Source organism: Phascolarctos cinereus, unplaced genomic scaffold (genome assembly GCF_003287225.1).
Source record: "Phascolarctos cinereus isolate Bilbo 61053 unplaced genomic scaffold, phaCin_HiC Scaffold_9;HRSCAF=440, whole genome shotgun sequence".
Taxonomy (NCBI): domain Eukaryota; kingdom Metazoa; phylum Chordata; class Mammalia; order Diprotodontia; family Phascolarctidae; genus Phascolarctos; species Phascolarctos cinereus.
This window is the reverse complement of record NW_027556402.1, coordinates 152,541,634-152,560,168: the sequence shown is the minus strand read 5'-3', so window position 1 is coordinate 152,560,168 and position 18,535 is coordinate 152,541,634. Positions and strand designations below refer to the sequence as shown.

At 34.2% G+C, this 18,535-nt stretch overlaps 2 protein-coding genes across 10 annotated transcripts in view; one reads left to right on the top strand and one right to left on the bottom strand.

The window, feature by feature from the left end:
* GUF1 (GTP binding elongation factor GUF1) overlaps positions 1-6,912 on the top strand; it is a 40,977-nt gene extending 34,065 nt beyond the window's left edge. Inside the window, exon 15 of one of the 5 annotated variants that reach the window (XM_078148179.1) lies at positions 6,643-6,912. In XM_078148179.1, coding sequence (XP_078004305.1) covers positions 6,643-6,796 — 154 coding nt within the window. In that variant the 3' untranslated portion in view covers positions 6,797-6,912. Of the gene's footprint in view, positions 1-1,457; positions 1,867-6,642 lie in introns of those variants that run through there. The other 4 variants (XM_020990751.2, XM_078148181.1, XM_020990734.2 and 1 more) reach the window with 4 other exon arrangements.
* Positions 1-18,535, bottom strand: part of GNPDA2 (glucosamine-6-phosphate deaminase 2) — a 31,305-nt gene that overhangs the window by 4,585 nt on the left and 8,185 nt on the right. For 3 of the 5 annotated variants that reach the window (XM_020990788.2, XM_020990798.2, XM_020990779.2), the window contains exon 6: positions 11,300-11,474. In XM_020990788.2, coding sequence (XP_020846447.1) covers positions 11,300-11,474 — 175 coding nt within the window. Of the gene's footprint in view, positions 1-1,439; positions 1,698-5,565; positions 7,433-11,299; positions 11,475-18,535 lie in introns of those variants that run through there. The other 2 variants (XR_013483823.1, XM_020990813.2) reach the window with 2 other exon arrangements.

Below are 18,535 nucleotides of genomic sequence, written 5' to 3'. Positions count from 1 at the left end.
AAAAATTCTAATTTTTCACTGATTCAAATTGGTCAAATTATTAATAACATTTTATTTTATAGCATTAAAGCCAGATTCATTTTTAAATATAACTGCAGGTGGGTGTGGGACACAAATAACACTAACTCTTTATTTTCTTTATACATATGCCAAAGTTACTTTTCTAATGTACTGATAGGTATGATTATGTAGCTTTCTTCCTCAGGAACCTTCAGTGTTTCTCTACTATCTATGGGATAAAAGACACACTCCTTTGTCTGGTATTAATAGCATTCACAGTGGAGGCAGCTTGATGATACAGTGAACAGAGGCAGCTGGTATAGGAAGACCTCAGTTCAAATCTAAAAATAGACAAATTTTTAGCATGTGACCCTACATAATTTACTTAAACCTATCTGCCTCAGTTACCTGATCTATAAAATAGGGATAATGGCACCTATGTTAGTTTGTGAGGATCAAATGAAATAATTGTGAAGTGCTTTGCAAACCTGAAAGTGATAAGTATGTGAATCTATGTGTATAGAAATATGTATATGTATATAAAACACATATAACTATTATCTTAATGCAGATACTGTCTTCAGCTATATAGATCACAATTTAGCCGTGCCTTCTCATTGTTAGCAAATTTTGTTCATGACCTCCATAAATCATTTATAGGGGATCCCCCCCAACATGTTGGGTAGGCCAGTGAAGCATAAAGGAATGCCCAACTTTTATCCTTTGCTCTCACTTTATGATCAACCTATTTCCTTTCCCACATATGTATCCTTTATGGTATGTCTCTCGTGCAATTAATTCTTAGTTGCTAATTTGTTGCAACCTTCTTATGTATATCACACATCATAGGGTAACCTTCAACTTTATTTAAAGGTCTGATACTCTGTGAGTAACAAACAGAGAGCATCAGTGGAAAAATACTGATGTTAAAAGGATGGTTCTAGAGACACACTTGAGACATAAAAACTGCATAATTTCCCAAAGACAATCTAGCCTGCTCTTTCTCCTGTTCAGTTCTGGAAGCAGTTCATTTTCCGTTGGCACTGTCCAAAATATATTAACTGACAGACCTGGCTTATTTATCTACACATCTAGACAATACTTAACCCCTCCCCCCAATGTATCAACAGATTAATTTTTCAGTGATTCTGTATCTTGTTTAGAGACTTTTTAAAAAAACAATAATATGAATTCTTTGATAATTTAGACAGGAGTTGAACAGGGTTAACTTCTTAGGGAAAAAAGTATTTGTCAAGGAAAATTAGTAATTTGTATATGTTAATATATATGTATGTGTATACATATACACATATATACATGCACACATAAACAGAAAAAAGTGAAATGCTTAAACTACTTAAGTGAACTGTTTGAAATGTTTTCAAATATATGAGAAGTACCTACTTCTAATTCCAGCCATGACTAGATTTCTTCTTTACCTTACTTCCTCTTTTTAGAGGCTGGCCTCAATGCCTGGATAGGTTTCCCTTTACCCACACCTGGGAAATCTTTCTCTTCTTCCCAGGCTGAACTCTGAAGCTCTCATTTCCATCTTCCATGAAAATTTCCCTGACTCCCCCTGCTCAAAATGTTTAACGAACTGAAATGAATTTTCTCCTTCTGTGGAAATCTGGATCAAGTTGGAAGATACATGCAGCAATATAGGTGTGCTCCCTGTATGCAATGGATGAAGGACTCTACAAACCAATCACAAACAATTACCTCTTTGTAAATACTTGATTTTGAAAACTTGTCTGCTATATATACCTGCATTTAAGTACAAGACATTTAGCTATTCCTTGTAAATTACCAAACACATTTTAAGTACGTAAAATTTTCATGAGTATTAAAATCTGAATTCATCTAGCATACTCTTAACTCATTTGTTGAATAAGTCTAAAGCTTAAAAATGTGTTAATAAAAATTTTAGCAACCTATTAGTCAAGCAATTAAGATATTCTATTTCTAACAAGCATTTATCAAGCGTCTACTATGCTCCAGGCACTGTTAGGTATTGGAAACAAGGATCTTACATTCTAATAGAGAAAACATGTATCTAAGTATACGCAACATGCATATAAAGAGAATAAATATAAAGAAATACAAAGTAAATATAAGATGGCTTAAGAAGGAAGGCACACTTAGGAGGAATCAGAAAAGGTTTCATGTAGAAAGTGGTGCTTAAGCTGTCTCCAGAAAGATGAAAGAAATCTAAGAGACAGACGTGAGGAGGGATTTAATTCAGGGATTTGGGGGAGACAGGGCACAGAATGGGCACAGAAGGGGGGGAATTGACAATGCCAAAAAGAAAAAAAAAAGGTTGGAGGGTAGGGGTAGGGAGATGGAGTGACTTGTGCAAGGAAAACAGACATAGCCAGTCTGGATTGCAGATTTTTGGAGGGGAAATAATGAAAGCATGTCCAAGGAAGCACAGAAGATAGGCTGGAGCCAGGTTGTGAAGGCTGCTAAATTGAGTTGAGTTTACATTTTGTCCTAGAGACAACTGACAGTCACTGGCATTATAGGTCAGATGAGCTTAAGGAAACACTACAACGGCAGTATGGAGGATGTTGTGAAGTTGAGAGAGATTTGAGGCAGAGTGAGACCAGTTTGGAGGCCCTTGCAATAAATAATCTAGGTGAGAGATACTGAAGGCCTGAATTAAGGCTGTGTGACTGTGGAAGTGTTGGATTCAAGAAATGTTGTAGAGACAGAAATGGCAAGATCTGGCAGCTGATTAAACATTTAAGATGAAGGAGAATTTGAAAGAAAAACTTTTATACATTTGAAAAATAATACTACCTACGCAGCTTATTCAAGTTTTACATACACAATAAATACAAAGAACATAAAAGAACATGAAACCTACATTTGAGCCAGTATAACCTTTATAGAATACAGAGGAAAAGGGAGAGTGGTAATTAACATAAAAACCTCTGATACTGGGTGGTCACTCTAAAAAGAGCAGTAAAACTATACATAGGTCACAAGATACTCAAACACTTCACAAGAAGCTACTGTGTATTTTTTCATGAGTTGTTATGGCCAAAAAAGGAATCCATTATTTTATGACCAAGCTTCTGGAGATAAGCCCCTCTGAACATAGCTAGTCTGTCACTAGACCCATACTATCAAAGCCCTGTTTGAGAGGTAGGACCTCCTGGACAGAAATAAGCAATAGAATAGTTCAGGAAACAAATCCTAGCACAAAGAACTGATATAGTAGGGATTTTTAATTATCTGAACATATGCTGGAATTCTCTCTGCCAAAAGCAGAGTGGCTAATAACCCACAGATCTATTTTCATAATTTCATGCTACATGAGGTAGAAGAAGCAATGGGGTAAAATTCCATTTTTATTCTAGTTCTCATTAATAAGAAGGCAGAGTTACTGGGGCAGAAATCATGGTTACCTTGGGAACTAGTGACAACTCCATCTGAGAATTTGTGTTAAGGGAAGAGGAAAGCTTATCACAGTCTGCCATGTGCCCGAAGAGGGAGAGAGCAGATTTCCAAAAGTTCTGCAAGAAGAGAGCTGGGAAAAGACGCCATGGAGTGCAATTCTACAGGTGAAATAAGCCCAGGAACATTGGGGAGCTCTCAAGAATGAAATTCAAAAGGACATAAAATGGAACAACTCTGAGGCGAAGGAAAAGTAGTTGTTTAAGTAAACTACTGTCTACTCAAATTTTCAAATCTTTATCATGATGGCTATTGTATACAGTGACCCTCCAGTAACTCTTCCCTTTGCAGCTAACTCACCCCTTCCTCTTCTTCCCAACTGCCTTTATGCTAGGGGACATCAACATTTACAACATTACAGTCAGTTGGTCCTGCCTTAAACACACACACACACACACACACACACACACACACACACACACACACACAACAAAAATACTGAGGGTGAGATCCTCATGTCATAAGGCATGTACAGGTAACAACTAAAACAAGCAATTCAACTTATTTACAGCTATTGTGACGAAGTAATTTTTTAAATGGGGTTAAAACAGTTTATAATAAATATTTAAAATTAGGGAAAGAAGCAATTAAATAGTTAAAAACCCTTCAGGAACATCATAATATTAATTCCCTGCTATCTGACTTTTGGGAACTAGACAAGAAGAGAAAATCTGAACTAGTTGCTTTTTCTTTAAAAGATGGATTAAGAAATACCATGCAGTGGCAAAAAATAATTTTCAGAAATAACTTCCTTAGCCTGGCTTTAAATGTTGGGGTGAAAAATAAAAACAAAACACTCAACATCCACCTGATGACTATTTCCAAACTTAGGTAAGTCATATCAACAGATAAAAAGGACAATGCTGAGCCTACATTTTCTAGCTCATCAGGGTCTGTCAAAGCTTGCTATCCAGAATTACTTTTAAGCCACAATGAAGAATCAAAGAAAGATTTTGGTGAAAGATGCAGAGGATGCTATCTATAGACATAAATGTACAATAACAAAAACCCTCATGAAGAAAACTGTATTCTATTTTTCTCCTCTTTGTTCTATTTAATAACTAACATATATAACAATAACTAACAAACTTCTATTTCTTTTTTTCCCCTTTGTTCTATTTCAAGGAAGAGATCTATAACATTTCTATAGGTATGATGGCAATATAGTATAATGGAAAGTATGCTTGGAGTTTGGAAATCTGGATCCTATAGTTCCCTGAGCAAATCACTAACCTCTTTGGGCCTGATTCTTCCAGTTATAAAATGATGTTTAAGAGGTCAAACTAGAGGTCCCATAATCATTTCTAAATCAAAAGGTCCAAAGCAGAACTTACTGCCTCCCCCCTGCGGCCCACCCTTTGTCCAAACCTCTTTTTCAAGGGTACCACCATCTATCCAGGCCCCAAATTCAAAATCTTGAAGTTCTGGAAGTTTCCCTCTTCCCAAATCTCCATTCAGTTACCAAATCTTGTCATTTCTAGTCCCACATCCAATGCCTTTATTCACAATCATGACCTTAGATCAGGTGTTCATCACTAAGCAATAGCTGCCCTAGTTGGTGTCCTTTTCTTAAGTCTCTCCCTTCTCCACACCATTCTATATATAGCTGCCAAAGAGATGTTCTTAAAGTGCAGGTCTGACTGTGGTACTCCTGCTCAAAACACCACTGGCCCCTTATTGCCTCTAGGACAAAATATAAACTGCTCTAATTGGTACTTGAAATGCTTTACAATCTAGCCTTTACTTGTCTTATTAGGTGTTAATCTTCTTTTTTGCATTCTACATTCTAGACACTATTCTTTTTAGAATTCCTCACATGGCACTTCACCTCCTGTCTCCATGACATTTTTTCACATTGTTTCTCCCCTCCTCACTTCTGACCTTGAAATCCCTTTCATTCTTCTTAAGCACCCTCTTCTGCATGAAGGCTTTCCTGATTCTCTGGCTCCTACTGCCTTGTATTTATTTTGTGTAGACATACATGTACTTACACTTACTGCACATTACCATACTTAAATATATCTTGTCTCTACTGTCAGAAGAGAACTCTTATAGTAGCTGTTTCATTTTGGAGCCGAATAGAACAGAACCTGTCACATAACAGGTGCTTAATCAATGTTTATTGATTCTCTCAAACATTCTGGCTATAAAGTTCCATGATGATATAAATTTAAAACACAATACAAATAACAAATCTGTACCTCCTTCCAAATAATTTGTGTTCAGGATGTCTTGCTGGTTAATTAATCAGCTAATACCTATTAACAAATTAGTAAATTGTTCCTGTATTGATATTTTTTTATTTCTTATACATGTGTATTTTTCACAGGACAAGTATAGTGGCTAATACTAACAAGGCTTCAATAACTACCTGATGAATGATAGGTAACTAAGGTACATTAAGCTTATCATTAAAATACTTCGTAATTATAAATAAAAATGATACTAACTTTATATTGACTAAACAAGTAATAAGGATTTTGGCATAATAGTAAGGGCATGTTATCATCATAGTTAAATAATATCTATGTAAAATGAAAAAAATTCACCTTAATTAAGGACTCTCATACAATGTCCATTTGATTTTCCAATTGGGTAGTGCATCTCTAAGTTTTTGCTTTTCAAAAAAAAATTAATTCAATTATGTTAGTCCCTTACATTAAATTGAATTAAGTTAATTCCTTATATCAACTATAAAGAATTAAAAGCAATTTGATGCCAATGCAAAGTGACTACCACAATTAACTCTGCCTCCTTCTTCCTACCTTCAGACTGACACAATTTCAATTCTACTGAAGTGTTTTGGGAAGCTAGGGTACACTAAGAAATGCAAGTCTGTGCCCCTCATACTTTTGAGTCTTGACCCAAATCCCTGAGAATGAATTTAAATTTGGTTAAATGTGGACAATTTTGCTCCATAAGTTTCATTTTTCTCATATGATACCTCTCTCAAGTATATGGTTAAGAGTACTTAAAAAAAAGAAAATGTTATTTTAAAACTAAAAGAAACCAGTAATATAACTGAAATAAGGACCCATTAGACAAAGGAATCTGTTTTCAGTTTTACCTCTGGCTCCAAAGTATAAAGAAGTACTGATATGGTAATCTTGTAGATTATAAGACAGTGAGGGAAACTCGCACTAATGACATTACTCTGTTGTTGCTGTTGATTTTTTTCAGTTATGTCCAACTCTCTGTGACCCCATTTGGGGTTTTCTTGGAAGAGATACTAGAATGGTTTGCATTTCCTTCTCCAGTTCATTTTACAGAAGAGGAACTGAGACAAATGGGGTTACATGAATTGCCCACAGTCATAGAACTGGTAAGTGTCTGAGCACAAATCTGAACACAGGTCCTCTTAACTGCAGGGCTAGCACTCTATCCACTGCGCCACCTAGCTGTCCTATCAACATTAAGAAGGCTAATTAAAGCATTACCTTTGCCTATTCATTCAACCTCAAACTTTAGTGCTTCATTTTCAAGGTATAATTAATCTGGCTTTGCTCTACTGATAAATTCTGTATCAGAGGGCATCAATTCTAAATAATTATTTCCAACTCCTTTTTTCTGGTTTTATTTTTTTTTTTAATTTATGCAACACCTATATATCCCTCAAATTCCTCAAGTCCCATCTCAGTGAAAACCTAGTCCAGCTACCTCAGCCCCCCTTAAGTGTTACTAGAGAAGGCATAGTTTCTCTGAGAATCAGTTCCTTATTTTTTGTATCAAATAATTTAAGGGTTCCTAATACCACATATTTCAAAGTTCTTTACTAATGTTTCAAGTGCTTTTATTTCATAAAGTATCTTAACATATTTATATACTGTCCTTCCATTCTTTCATGTATGTTAATCTTCTCTTTCCAACTAATCTATATCCTTGAGGGTAGGAATAATGTCATGTTTCTTGAAAATCTTTCACAGTGTAGATCACAGTACTGGACCTCAAGTAGCTGCTCAACAAATATTAGCTGGTAAAAACACAAAAACAAAAAACCCCAAATATTAGCTGGTTATTAACATTAATCTGATTATAAAAATTTGGATTATCGGAAGCAACTAAGTTAACGGATTATTTGGCTCACAAAAGAAACCTTCCCTGAGTAAAAGATTTCTTCACAAATATAAAGCTCCAATTCAAAATATGATTTAATTTACAAAAATTTAATTTGAATGTTTTTTCAGGAAAATATATATTGTTCAGAAAAAGGTTATAAGGAAAATACTTCAAAACTATGTAGAATCTGACTAGGTTCTTGATTTTATTCTCCCAAGGAGATTGGAGTATCTGGGAAAACCTTTTAACTGAAGTTCTCCCATATAAAGGTACTACTGAGCCAGAGAGGTAGGAGAGGTGAAAGGAAATGAGCTATCACTTCCCTTTTGGAAAAGATCCAGGAAGGACTACTACTGGGAATCGGAGGGAACACCCCATTTTGACTATGACTGATTTTCAAAGGAGGAGGAGAAAATGGACACAGTTACTTAAGTATGAGCAAGATAGTACTGGGTTAACTACGAGAAATTTTTCTTAAAATATAGTAACCTTAAACTTAAGTTAGTTGATGATAAACCAAGGATTTGCTAAAATCCCAAAGAAATTCAATGTTTTTCTATTCTTTTGTAAGCAATAATGCATATAATGGAGCATCTGGCACTAGAAGAAAAAAGGTTACAAATTTTTTTTCCTCAAAAAGATGAGGACTGTTAATACCATACCATTCATGCTATTTCACTGTCAATGCCACTGAAAGGGAAATGATTAAATATAAATATTGTAAAAATAAATAATTTTAAATAAAAAAGACAATGTTGAAGGAAAAAGGAATCAAAACATTTTAAAAAAAGGGTTTGGAACCATTTTTCCCCCTGAGTTTTGGAAACTCTTATTATAGCATTTGGCTAAGGAGTAGAGTTGAGGCAGGTAAAAATACCTACAAGGATACATACAACCCAAGAACACCCAAAACGTATTGCTTTAAGAGAACCAACAAGAAACAGGGAACTAAATTCTTCATATCAGTTTGGTGTGTTCTGTGTGTATGATAAAAGGTTATTTTTAAATCAGTAATTGATGATTTTGATACATGCTATGTTTTTGCCATAACAGACAAAATAATTAAAATCTCATTTAGATTCCTTTTAGCATTTCTTAAAGGAAGAAGGAAAAAAGCATGCTGTAGATGGCTTCCTAGTCAAGAAAGGAGATTAGAAATTACTAACCCAGGCTGAAAATGGTAAATAGTCTTATAAACATTTAGAAAAATCAGTGGATACAACAAACATAATGAAATAGCTTCAAAATACATCACAACTCTGCCTATCTGGAGTGATTAAAATCAGACACAATTCAGATACACAAAAACCCAGATAAAAATAGGTGTAGTGCTCTATTAGTTAAAATGGTGATCAATTGAGAGGCAGGCAGTGTGGTAAGTGAATAAAGTACTGCCCTCTAAGTCAGGAAGAAAAGGGTCTGAATCTTGCCTTGGATAGCAAGGAATCTTGCCTGGCTGTATGGCCCTGGGCAAATCACTTAACTACCCCAAGGACTTAGTTTCCTAATCTGTAATTATTGTTGGAATTACTGTACTTTTCAAGAAAAGATATTCCATAAACTGACCAACTGGATACAGTAAAGAAAGATGCTACTAGTAAACTGACACACTAAACCCAAGATCATAAATGAGGAGGCAGTATGGTATTAAAGTGATAAAAGAAACGCTATTAGTAATCTGAAGACATTACTTCTAATCTCTGTTTTACTACATACCAATTTTGACAGATCACTTGACATCTCTGGGTCTCGTTTATAAAATGACGGTTCATACTAAAAAATCTCTAAGGTGAATTGTAGCATTCTTTACTATTGCATTATTGTATTGTGAAAGAAATGAAGTATCCTCCACCCAAAAGTTATTTTTATTTAATTCTCTATAAAAATCATCCTTCCCTCCAAAGGCAGCTAGGTGGCACAGTGGATAAAGTGCTGAGCCTGGAGTCATGAAGACCTCAGAATTCAAATGAAGTCTGATACTTACTAGTTATGTGACCCTGGGTGAGTCACTTAAACCTCTGTATGCCTCAGTTTCCTCAACTGTAAAATAGGGATAACATAGCTCATTGAGTTGTTCTGAGGCTCAAATGAGGTAATAATTGTAAAGTACTTAGTACAGTGCCTGGCACACAGTAGATGCTTAAAAAATGCTTGTTGTTTTCTTTTTTCCCCTATAGGATGTAAGATCCTTGAATCCAGGAACTGTTTTGCTTTTGTTTTTGTATACCCAGGGCTCAGCACAATGCTTGGCACTTAGCAGGTGCTAATAAATGCCTGCTAAAGTTGAAAACAGTATTTTACTACCAATCAATATAAAAACCCATTGCTCAAATTCCTATAAAAATATATCATGAAAAAAATCTGCTGTAATTTTTTTCCAAGTCACATGATATTTAGGAAGAAAACTAAAGGAAAAAATAGGAAAATGTCAGGAAAAATTGTGACCAAAAATCGTTTTATTCAGAACTCAATACTGTAGTGTTCACTTATTCAACAAACACACATTTTTTCAATTACAGTGATGATTTTGATTTCTCAATGATGCATTTGCAGCTGGCAAAAAGATTAATGAAAATTTAACATATTCAAATCTAAGTGGATCTTTTCTATATCCTTAGGATCAAGTAAGTTAGGGAATCAAAAGTAATGAAAAGTGTTATCATAAATGTCATGTTTTATTATGACTGATCTATCTATTATCAATGAAATATAGAAGAGAAATGAAGGAAGTTGTGTTTAAAATGAACTTTTTTTTCCTTATACTCAGAAATATAAGGAAATGCATTAAGAAATTCAGTATTCCTGTTACGACAAATAGTGTTTAAGAAAGAGTAAGCAAAATAGACATTACATTTTCATGCAGTTAAAAGCACAACAGGGAAAAATAAAAACTTCTTAAAGAAGTTTGCACTTAAAAGTTCACTCATATGACATTCAAAATTTTAGTCCTCATTTAAATATTCATAGTTTGAAGGTACTTTAAAATTTTCCCTATAAATTTTTAAATAACCGGTCCCTTAAAATGTACTAAAGTCTTTAATGTAAGTATCATTTTTACAAAGTGTTCTTCATTTTCTATGTCCTTCTTTACATGTAAAAATTATTTGTACAAATCTAAATACTTTGTAATTTAGTAATGTAGATATTTCTTATTTTAAAGAATTATGCTTGAGACAAAATCTTTGCAAGAAAGTTCCCAGTTAAATCTGAAAGTTATTTAGCTCAATTCATTTACTTTCATGTAAACTAGCAGTGAATATCAAGAAAAAAACAAAACAAAACAAAATCAAATATAATTTTAGATGTACTAAATACAGCATTGGTTATGAAAGCTTCAAAGTAGGAATGACATTTTTATCGTAACAGTGAATTCAAATTAATGTAACTCAAGTTGACATGAGCTTTAAAAATGGGTGAGAACCCTAGAATGTAAAAACAAATGACCAATAGCAGAAAAAAAAGGTCCATACTGATATAAAATAACTGAAACTATATAATTTTACTCTTGCAAAACTGAGCCATGAACAAAAAGTCTTAGTAAAAAGTACAAACCAAACATTCTCCTACTGTTGTCCTTTTTCAAAATTAGAACAGAAAAACTATTCATTCAGCATCCACTATTACTTTAATTTGGACATTCTTACTTCTTGAAAACATAGGCAATGTGCCAGCACAATGCCAGTTTTCAGGAATATAGGGAAGGATTTAATTCCACAGCCATGTTATAATTTAAGTGAATCATTAACAAATTATATATAGTCAACTTAAATTCAGTGCTCACCTTTAAAGTATTTCACAGTTTTAACTCTTAATTCTAAGGTAGCATCTTCATCACATACAAAAATAGTTCGAGGATGCTGCTGGAAAGCTGAAACAGTCCACATATGATTGACTCCTTCTTCTATTGCCTTGTACAGTGCAAATGCTTTATGTGCACCTGTTATGAGAATCATTACCTGGAAAATAGTGAAATGTACATTAAATTCCAAAAGACTCTCTATAATTTTAAATGGTATATTGGTAATTGGTAAGAGGTTACATCGGCCTTCTAAAAGTTTACACATATACAGACACACACACTCTGCAAAACTAGAAAAAGAGGGCATTCTACCCATCTCCTTCCATGAGACAAACATGGTCTTGATACCCAAACGAGGGAAAGAAGAGGAAGAAAGCTATTGACCAATATCTCAATTTTTTGGGGGGGCTTGGCAATGGGGTTATAGACCAATATCTCTAATGAATATGAATAAAATACTGAATATCAGAAAAGAGGCTACAGAGACATATTCAAAAGAGTATCCACTATGACTAGATTTTAAGCTATATCAGAAATAACTGGGTTGGTTCAATGTTAGGAAAACTATAAACCTAAGAGACCCAATTAATAGCACAGTGTCTGGAATATAGTAGGTGTGTAATAGTTGACTGTTGACTGACAGACAATATATTATTGTGCTGTAGTAAATGATGAATATGATAGATTCAGAGAAATCTGGGAAGACCTATATGAATCTATACATAGTGAAATGTGCAGAACCAGCTGAACAATTTAAACAACTACAATAACTTAAAGCAAAACCACTTTGAAAGACTTTAAAACTGATCAAGTGACAAATCATGACCTCAGAAGACGGATGATGAAACAACTCTCTGAAGGGTACAAAATGAGCTGTGCATTTCCATATATGGTCAATATGTTTTTTCATTTTGTTTAGTTATATTAATTTCTTACAATTCATTAGCAGGGAAGAGCTCTATGTGGCTAGGCCTTGAGTTAGGAAGATCTGAGTTCAGATCCAGCCTTAGACATGTACTAGCTAGGTGACTTCAGGCAACTCACTTAACTCTGTTTACCTCAGTTTGCTCATCTGTAAAAATTAACTAGAGAAGGAAATGGCAAACCACTCCAGTATCTTTGCCATGAAAATCCCAAATGGGATCACAAAGAGTAGTGGACCAACTGAATAAAACAAGAAGGGGGTAGCTTTTAATCTGAAGGTATGGTGAAGAGTTAGTAATGATAGGATTCCAAGACTGAAAAAAATCAACACAACATTTTTAAATACACAAAAGAAAACCAAAAAGTTCAGAAGGGGACAAAAATTATATGTAACAAATTCATAGTTTCATACACAATCCTCTATTTTGTTCTTTTTATATGGAAATATTTGTTGATTAAATTCATAATAAAACATTTAAAGAGGGAAAATTACTTAGTGCCAGGTTTAATTAATAAGTCATTGTGTTGATGTTGATTCATTTTTAAAGATGACAAGATTAAGGAATAAAGATAAGCAATGAATTTGCACATGTGGCAAAACTGTACCTAGATGTCTGAGGTAAATGAATAAGCATAATGTGGGAAGCAGGGATAGGTTTAATAGGGCTACGAGGAAGAACACTAGGACACTGAAATCTAAAACCCTTTTTTGTTTTGAAAACAAAAACAAAAGATACGTAAAAGGCAAGGACATTTAGAAAGAATCTTTTAATCCAGTACACATGCCATCTCAGACTAATTAAGTAAGATCAAGAAATGCAAAATGTTCAAATAAGAAAAATTAATTGACAGAGACTCTTAAGAAGGCCTTTAGGAGATATTATCTCCATGAAAATGCCTACAGGAGGCTGGAGAAAAATCCAGACATAAAAAAGAACGACCCTGCAACTGGTCCCACTCACTCTTTGCATGTGCTAATGTAGAGAGCTGTTAGAACTAATGTTTTAGAGAGAAATCCATTTTATTAATCACAATCTGTGAAGTGAGGCGTCTTTTTATACAACATGATAAAATTCTAAACATATGAACATACACAACACTGTCATCTCAATTTGATAGAAATGCTGAACAAAGATATATTTGGACTGCCACCATGTGAAAAAATACAGATGAGGAAATTCTGATGCAATACTCTGATGAAAAAATTTCTCAAATTCTAATTAGGGAAATCATGGGGTTCCATGAAATAATGAATGGGATAAAAAAAAAGTTGTAATGACAGACAATGCCATACAACAACAAACAAAAAATAAAACACTCTCTCTCTAGTCTGTCAGTTATGCATAATGTCACATTCAGATAGTGTGGAAAAGTAACTGAGAATGTTTAAAACAACTTATCACATAACTGAAAAGTTGTCCTTTGATTGGTATAGAATCTATCTTTGAACACAGCAATAACATATGATGTATAATCAGTTCATTGTTAGTTTATCCTAGTAGAAATTAAAAACTGGTATCCTTTTATATTCTTAGTTTTAAAAATATTTTTGTCTGCACAGAAACCTATCACGTGATGATTAATAAAATCAGTAAATTTTAAAAGACAATATAACAAAAAAATATAAATAATCAATATTCTGTTAATGAGACAGAACTCTGTTTGAGAACAAAGTCCCCCCAAAAAGAAAAAAAAATATTAATATAACCATAGCTACTTCTAATACAGATTTACTTCTGGATATTCTGAAGTATATACAGTATATTATGTTATACATTTTTGTCCCCAAATGCTTCTTTTGTTATGTCAAAACGAAGTTTTAGAAACAAAAATATGCCACATTTAAGAAGCAAATGCTCTAATTTTTAAGGTCAAAATGTAGCAGATTGAAAGACTACCCAAAGAGATGCTTAATGAAAACGATTTTTCTACTGCAAAAACTCAAGAGAACCACTGATCTAGGACAACATAAATAAGTTAATGTATTTTACAGCTAAAGATCCAGAGCTGATGTCAAAAGGAGAACTATTGACAAATTCTTAATTCAGAGTCCTGTATATACTTCTATCATTAACGACAATTACTTGTTGATTTTTAATTATATGCTGTATCTTAATTAAAATCATTGGTGTCCAAGAGTAAATGAAAATGTATATGAAATTCCTCAAGTGTATTTTAAAATCATATTCATAAGAGTTGAGAAGTTAACAGAACTTTTGAAACCCATTAACATTTCCTGAACTAAAAGTAGGGACAAAGTTGCAGTCCAAAATTTAATAAACTGACAACCATAATCAAGGCACTAAAATCTTTTCTCAAATCATGAATATTAATCTTTAAGATACAGGACTTCATAAATTTGTTGATTACTTGTCACTTTATGATTTATATTAAACACATTTCCCCACAATAACCCTTGGCACAAACAGTATTATCTGTATTTTAAATACAAAACAAGATTCACAAAGTTTAAATTAATGATCCATAGTTGTATAGCTAGTAAGGGATCAGAGATGGGGCTTGACCCTAAGTTTTTGGTTTATTTTTTGTTGTAGTTGTTTTAAATTATTATTTCAGGTTGAGTGTTCTTTTTCTTATACCATGCCACCTCAAAGCAAGGGGAGAAGTCAATTCAACAAAAACTTATTAAGTACCTGCAAAGTGAAAGAGAAGGGATTAAAAGATGCATAAAATATGTACACAAATAACTATGATTCAAGATAGAATTCTGAAATACATAGGAAGAGTTGCTCAAAGAGTAATAAGATTAAAGAATTCTTCTAGCTAAAGGGGAAGAAAGGAAGATTTCATGAAGAGAAGTAGCACATTAGCTAGGCTTTAAAGGATGAGAAGCATCAATGGGTAGTATAAAAGAAGAATATTTCAAGTTGTATGGAATGATCCATGGCAAGTGTACAAAAATAAGCACAGGATGATACTGAAGAATGTCTAGCAGTCTACTATGGCCAGAATGCACAATATACTAATCAATCAACAAGCATTTATTAAGTGACTACTACATGCTAGGCACTGGAGATACCCAGATAAAAATGAACAGTTTTACCTCAAGAAACATTCTATCCAGTAATACAACATGTATGTAAACACCATCTACAGAATATCTACAAAATAAAAACTTGGTAATTTTGGGAGGGGCTATTCAATAACTCCAATGGTTCTCTATTGACTCTAAAACCAAAAATAAACTCCTCTGTTTGGCATTGAAGGCCGTTCACAACCCGGCCCTAAACAAAGTATGTACGTACTTCTTCTTCCTACGCTTAACCATCCCAGCCACACTGCCCTTCTTGCTGCTCCTTATTTACAACACTGTCTCTGAATATGCCCTTATGCCTAAAATGCAGAAAGGGTTTCTAGATGCTACTAGAGTCAATAGGAAGCCACTGGAGTTGACTGAATAATGGACTGATCTGAACTCGAGGAAAATCAGTATAGCAGTTAAAGGGTGAAGAGGATAGAGTGCTAGATTTGCAGTAAAGGAGATCTGAGTTCAAAAGCGACTGACATTTACTCTTTGTATGACTCTGGGCAAATCTTTTAACCTCCTGCAATTGCAGTTTCTTTGTTTCTAAAATGAGACTAATAATAGCATCTACCTGACAGGGTTGTTGTAAGGATCAAAAAAGATTATAATGTGCTTTGCAAATACTAAAGCAATATTAAATGCTAGCTGCTATTATTATTGCTGTTATTATTATTGTTGTTGTTAGATGATGGCGGAACAGAAATGGATCAAGAGAAGAGGAAGAATGTGAAATAGTGCTAGAAAGGTCAGCTAAAGCTAGATTGTTAAAGCTCTTGAATGCTAGTTCCAGAAATCAGTACTTAATCCTGTATGCCAAGAGGACACAATGCAAGATAACAACAGATTTGTGCATGAGGAAGATTATCATGCATCAATGTAAAGGATGAAATGAAGCAAAGAGACTATAGAGTCAGAGAAATTACTTAAGAAGCTATTTTAAAAGTCTGACAGGATGATAAGAAGGGTCTGAGAAATGCCGGATAAATGTGAGAGGTATTACTCAGTTAGGCAGGGCAACTTCTAAGATGTGAGAGGCAAGAAATGTCAAAGATGACTCTAAAGTTTTAAGCCTAAGTGACAGAAAGGATAGTAGTGTCATGAAGAGAAACAGGGAATTTAGGAAGTGGGGCAAATTTGGGAAAAGGAGTTGATATGTTCACTTTTAACACACTGAATTTGAGTTGGTAACAATATATCCAGATAAAGATGTCCAACAGAGAGTTGGAAATGTGAGACTAGAGCTCAACAAGATGTCAAAATTAAAGATAGATCTGGGAGCTATAAGAATTGACAAGACAGCCAAAGGGAAAGAATATAAAGAGAAAAGAGATGAGGGCCCAGGACAGAGACCACATTTAAGGTATAGGAAAAAGAGGTATTAAGTGAAATGTTCTAAAAGGCAGTAGAGAAGAATGTTACTGGAAGTCAACAGAGGGAGGTAACAGGTTAAGGAGTCAGCAGCCTAAAATGCTACAAAAGGTCAAGAAGAATAATCTCACGTTTCTTAAGGGTAACACATTTTTAATTGTGCATTTGTTCATAAAAGCCAGATTACAAGGGATTGAGGGTGGTGAGACAATGGTGCAAGAGAATATATAGAATACTCCTTTCGCATATTTAGCAATGAAGGGAAGGACAGAGATATGATGAAAGCCTGAAGGAGTAGCAGCAGGGTCAGGCAAGATTCTAATAGGACAAGGGAAACCTGAGCAGGCAAATAAGTAGGAGAAAGTTGAGAAGTAATAGAATGAACATGCAAGAAAGAATAGGGATAACTGAAGAAGTAACATCCTAGAGAAGATGAAATAGATGGGATGAAGGGCACAAGTGGATGGGTTTGCTAGGCAAATAAGTTAAAATCCCTTTATCCTCTGAAAGTAGAAAATGAAGGAAAGGATGGATGATGACTGGCAAGTTTTAAGTGTGCAAGAGGAAAGAAGAAAATAACTATATCAGATTTTTCTAAAAAAAAAATCTCAATAAGGTAAATTAAAACACTTATTGAAAAAACAGAGTGAGGACAGAAATGGGGAATATGAGAAGAGACATTTTTAATATTTGCTGTGGGGAATAAGGTAGGGAGAGGAAGCTAGGTGGTACATTGGATAAAGCTCTGAACCTGGAGTCACGAAGATTTCAGTTCAAATTTAGTGTCAGATCCTTACTAGCTATGTAACCTTAGGCAAGTCACTTAACCTCTTCTTGCCTCCGTTTCCCCATTTTCCTCCAAAACTGGGGATGATAACAGAACCAACCTTGCAAGGTTGTTGTAAGGCTCAAATGAGATATTTGTACCTGATATAGTAGGCACTATATAAATGATTATTCTTCCCCTTCCTCTTGGGAAGTAAATAAGATATAAATAAAGGGAATGCTGAGGAGCCATGAAGATTCACATGTATTTATAGTGGATCAAGTCAATTTGGGACCATTTTCCTAGCATCACATGATGCCTTCTGTGTATTCTGTTACAAGGAAGATTATGAATATCAACCAAAGTTAGACTGAGCTCAGAAATAGGGGAAGTACAAGGGACCAAGCTATTCAAAGATGGAGGAAAGAGAATAATGGTAATGGCTATAAAGACTACAAAGAGAGAAGTGATGCCAAAATAATGGCTGGTGGACTATATCATGAAGTATCAAATAACCAGAGAATGACAAAGAATAGACTGAATGCAAGGTGTGTAACTGCCGAAAACGCCAACTTTGAAAATCTGACACTGATTTGAATCTACCTCATTATATACCATATTATTTTTCTACTAAGCTAAAAAACTACTGAAGTTGTCTCAGTTTTATTGCCACTACCTTGCCACTTTTATTGCCAGTAACCTTTCTAGATGATAGGAGAGTTCTAGGGCTCCATTTGATCTGTCAATAACTGAGAGGTAAGTATACTTTTTTATTCCCTCATATTCAGACACAAATTATGAAGCAAGGGCTAGTCTATATCAGCCAAAGAGGATGTCAATCCAATCAAAAATGCTGTATTACTCAAAGATTGTGACTTCTTAAAACAAATTTAAAAGATTCACTCTTGACTGGTAGGAAACAAAGAGACAATTAGGGAAAGAAGAAATCCACAAAAGTTTAAATTGGCCTCCTTTTCTGCTGACGATCACTCTGTAACTACAAATGACCTTTCAGAAAGAATGAACTAAAGTATCTTATTATCCTGAGATTCTAAATACTAATTAGCATCCTATTTCAGTAATCATTGGTCAGCATAACACAGGCTCTAAAAAG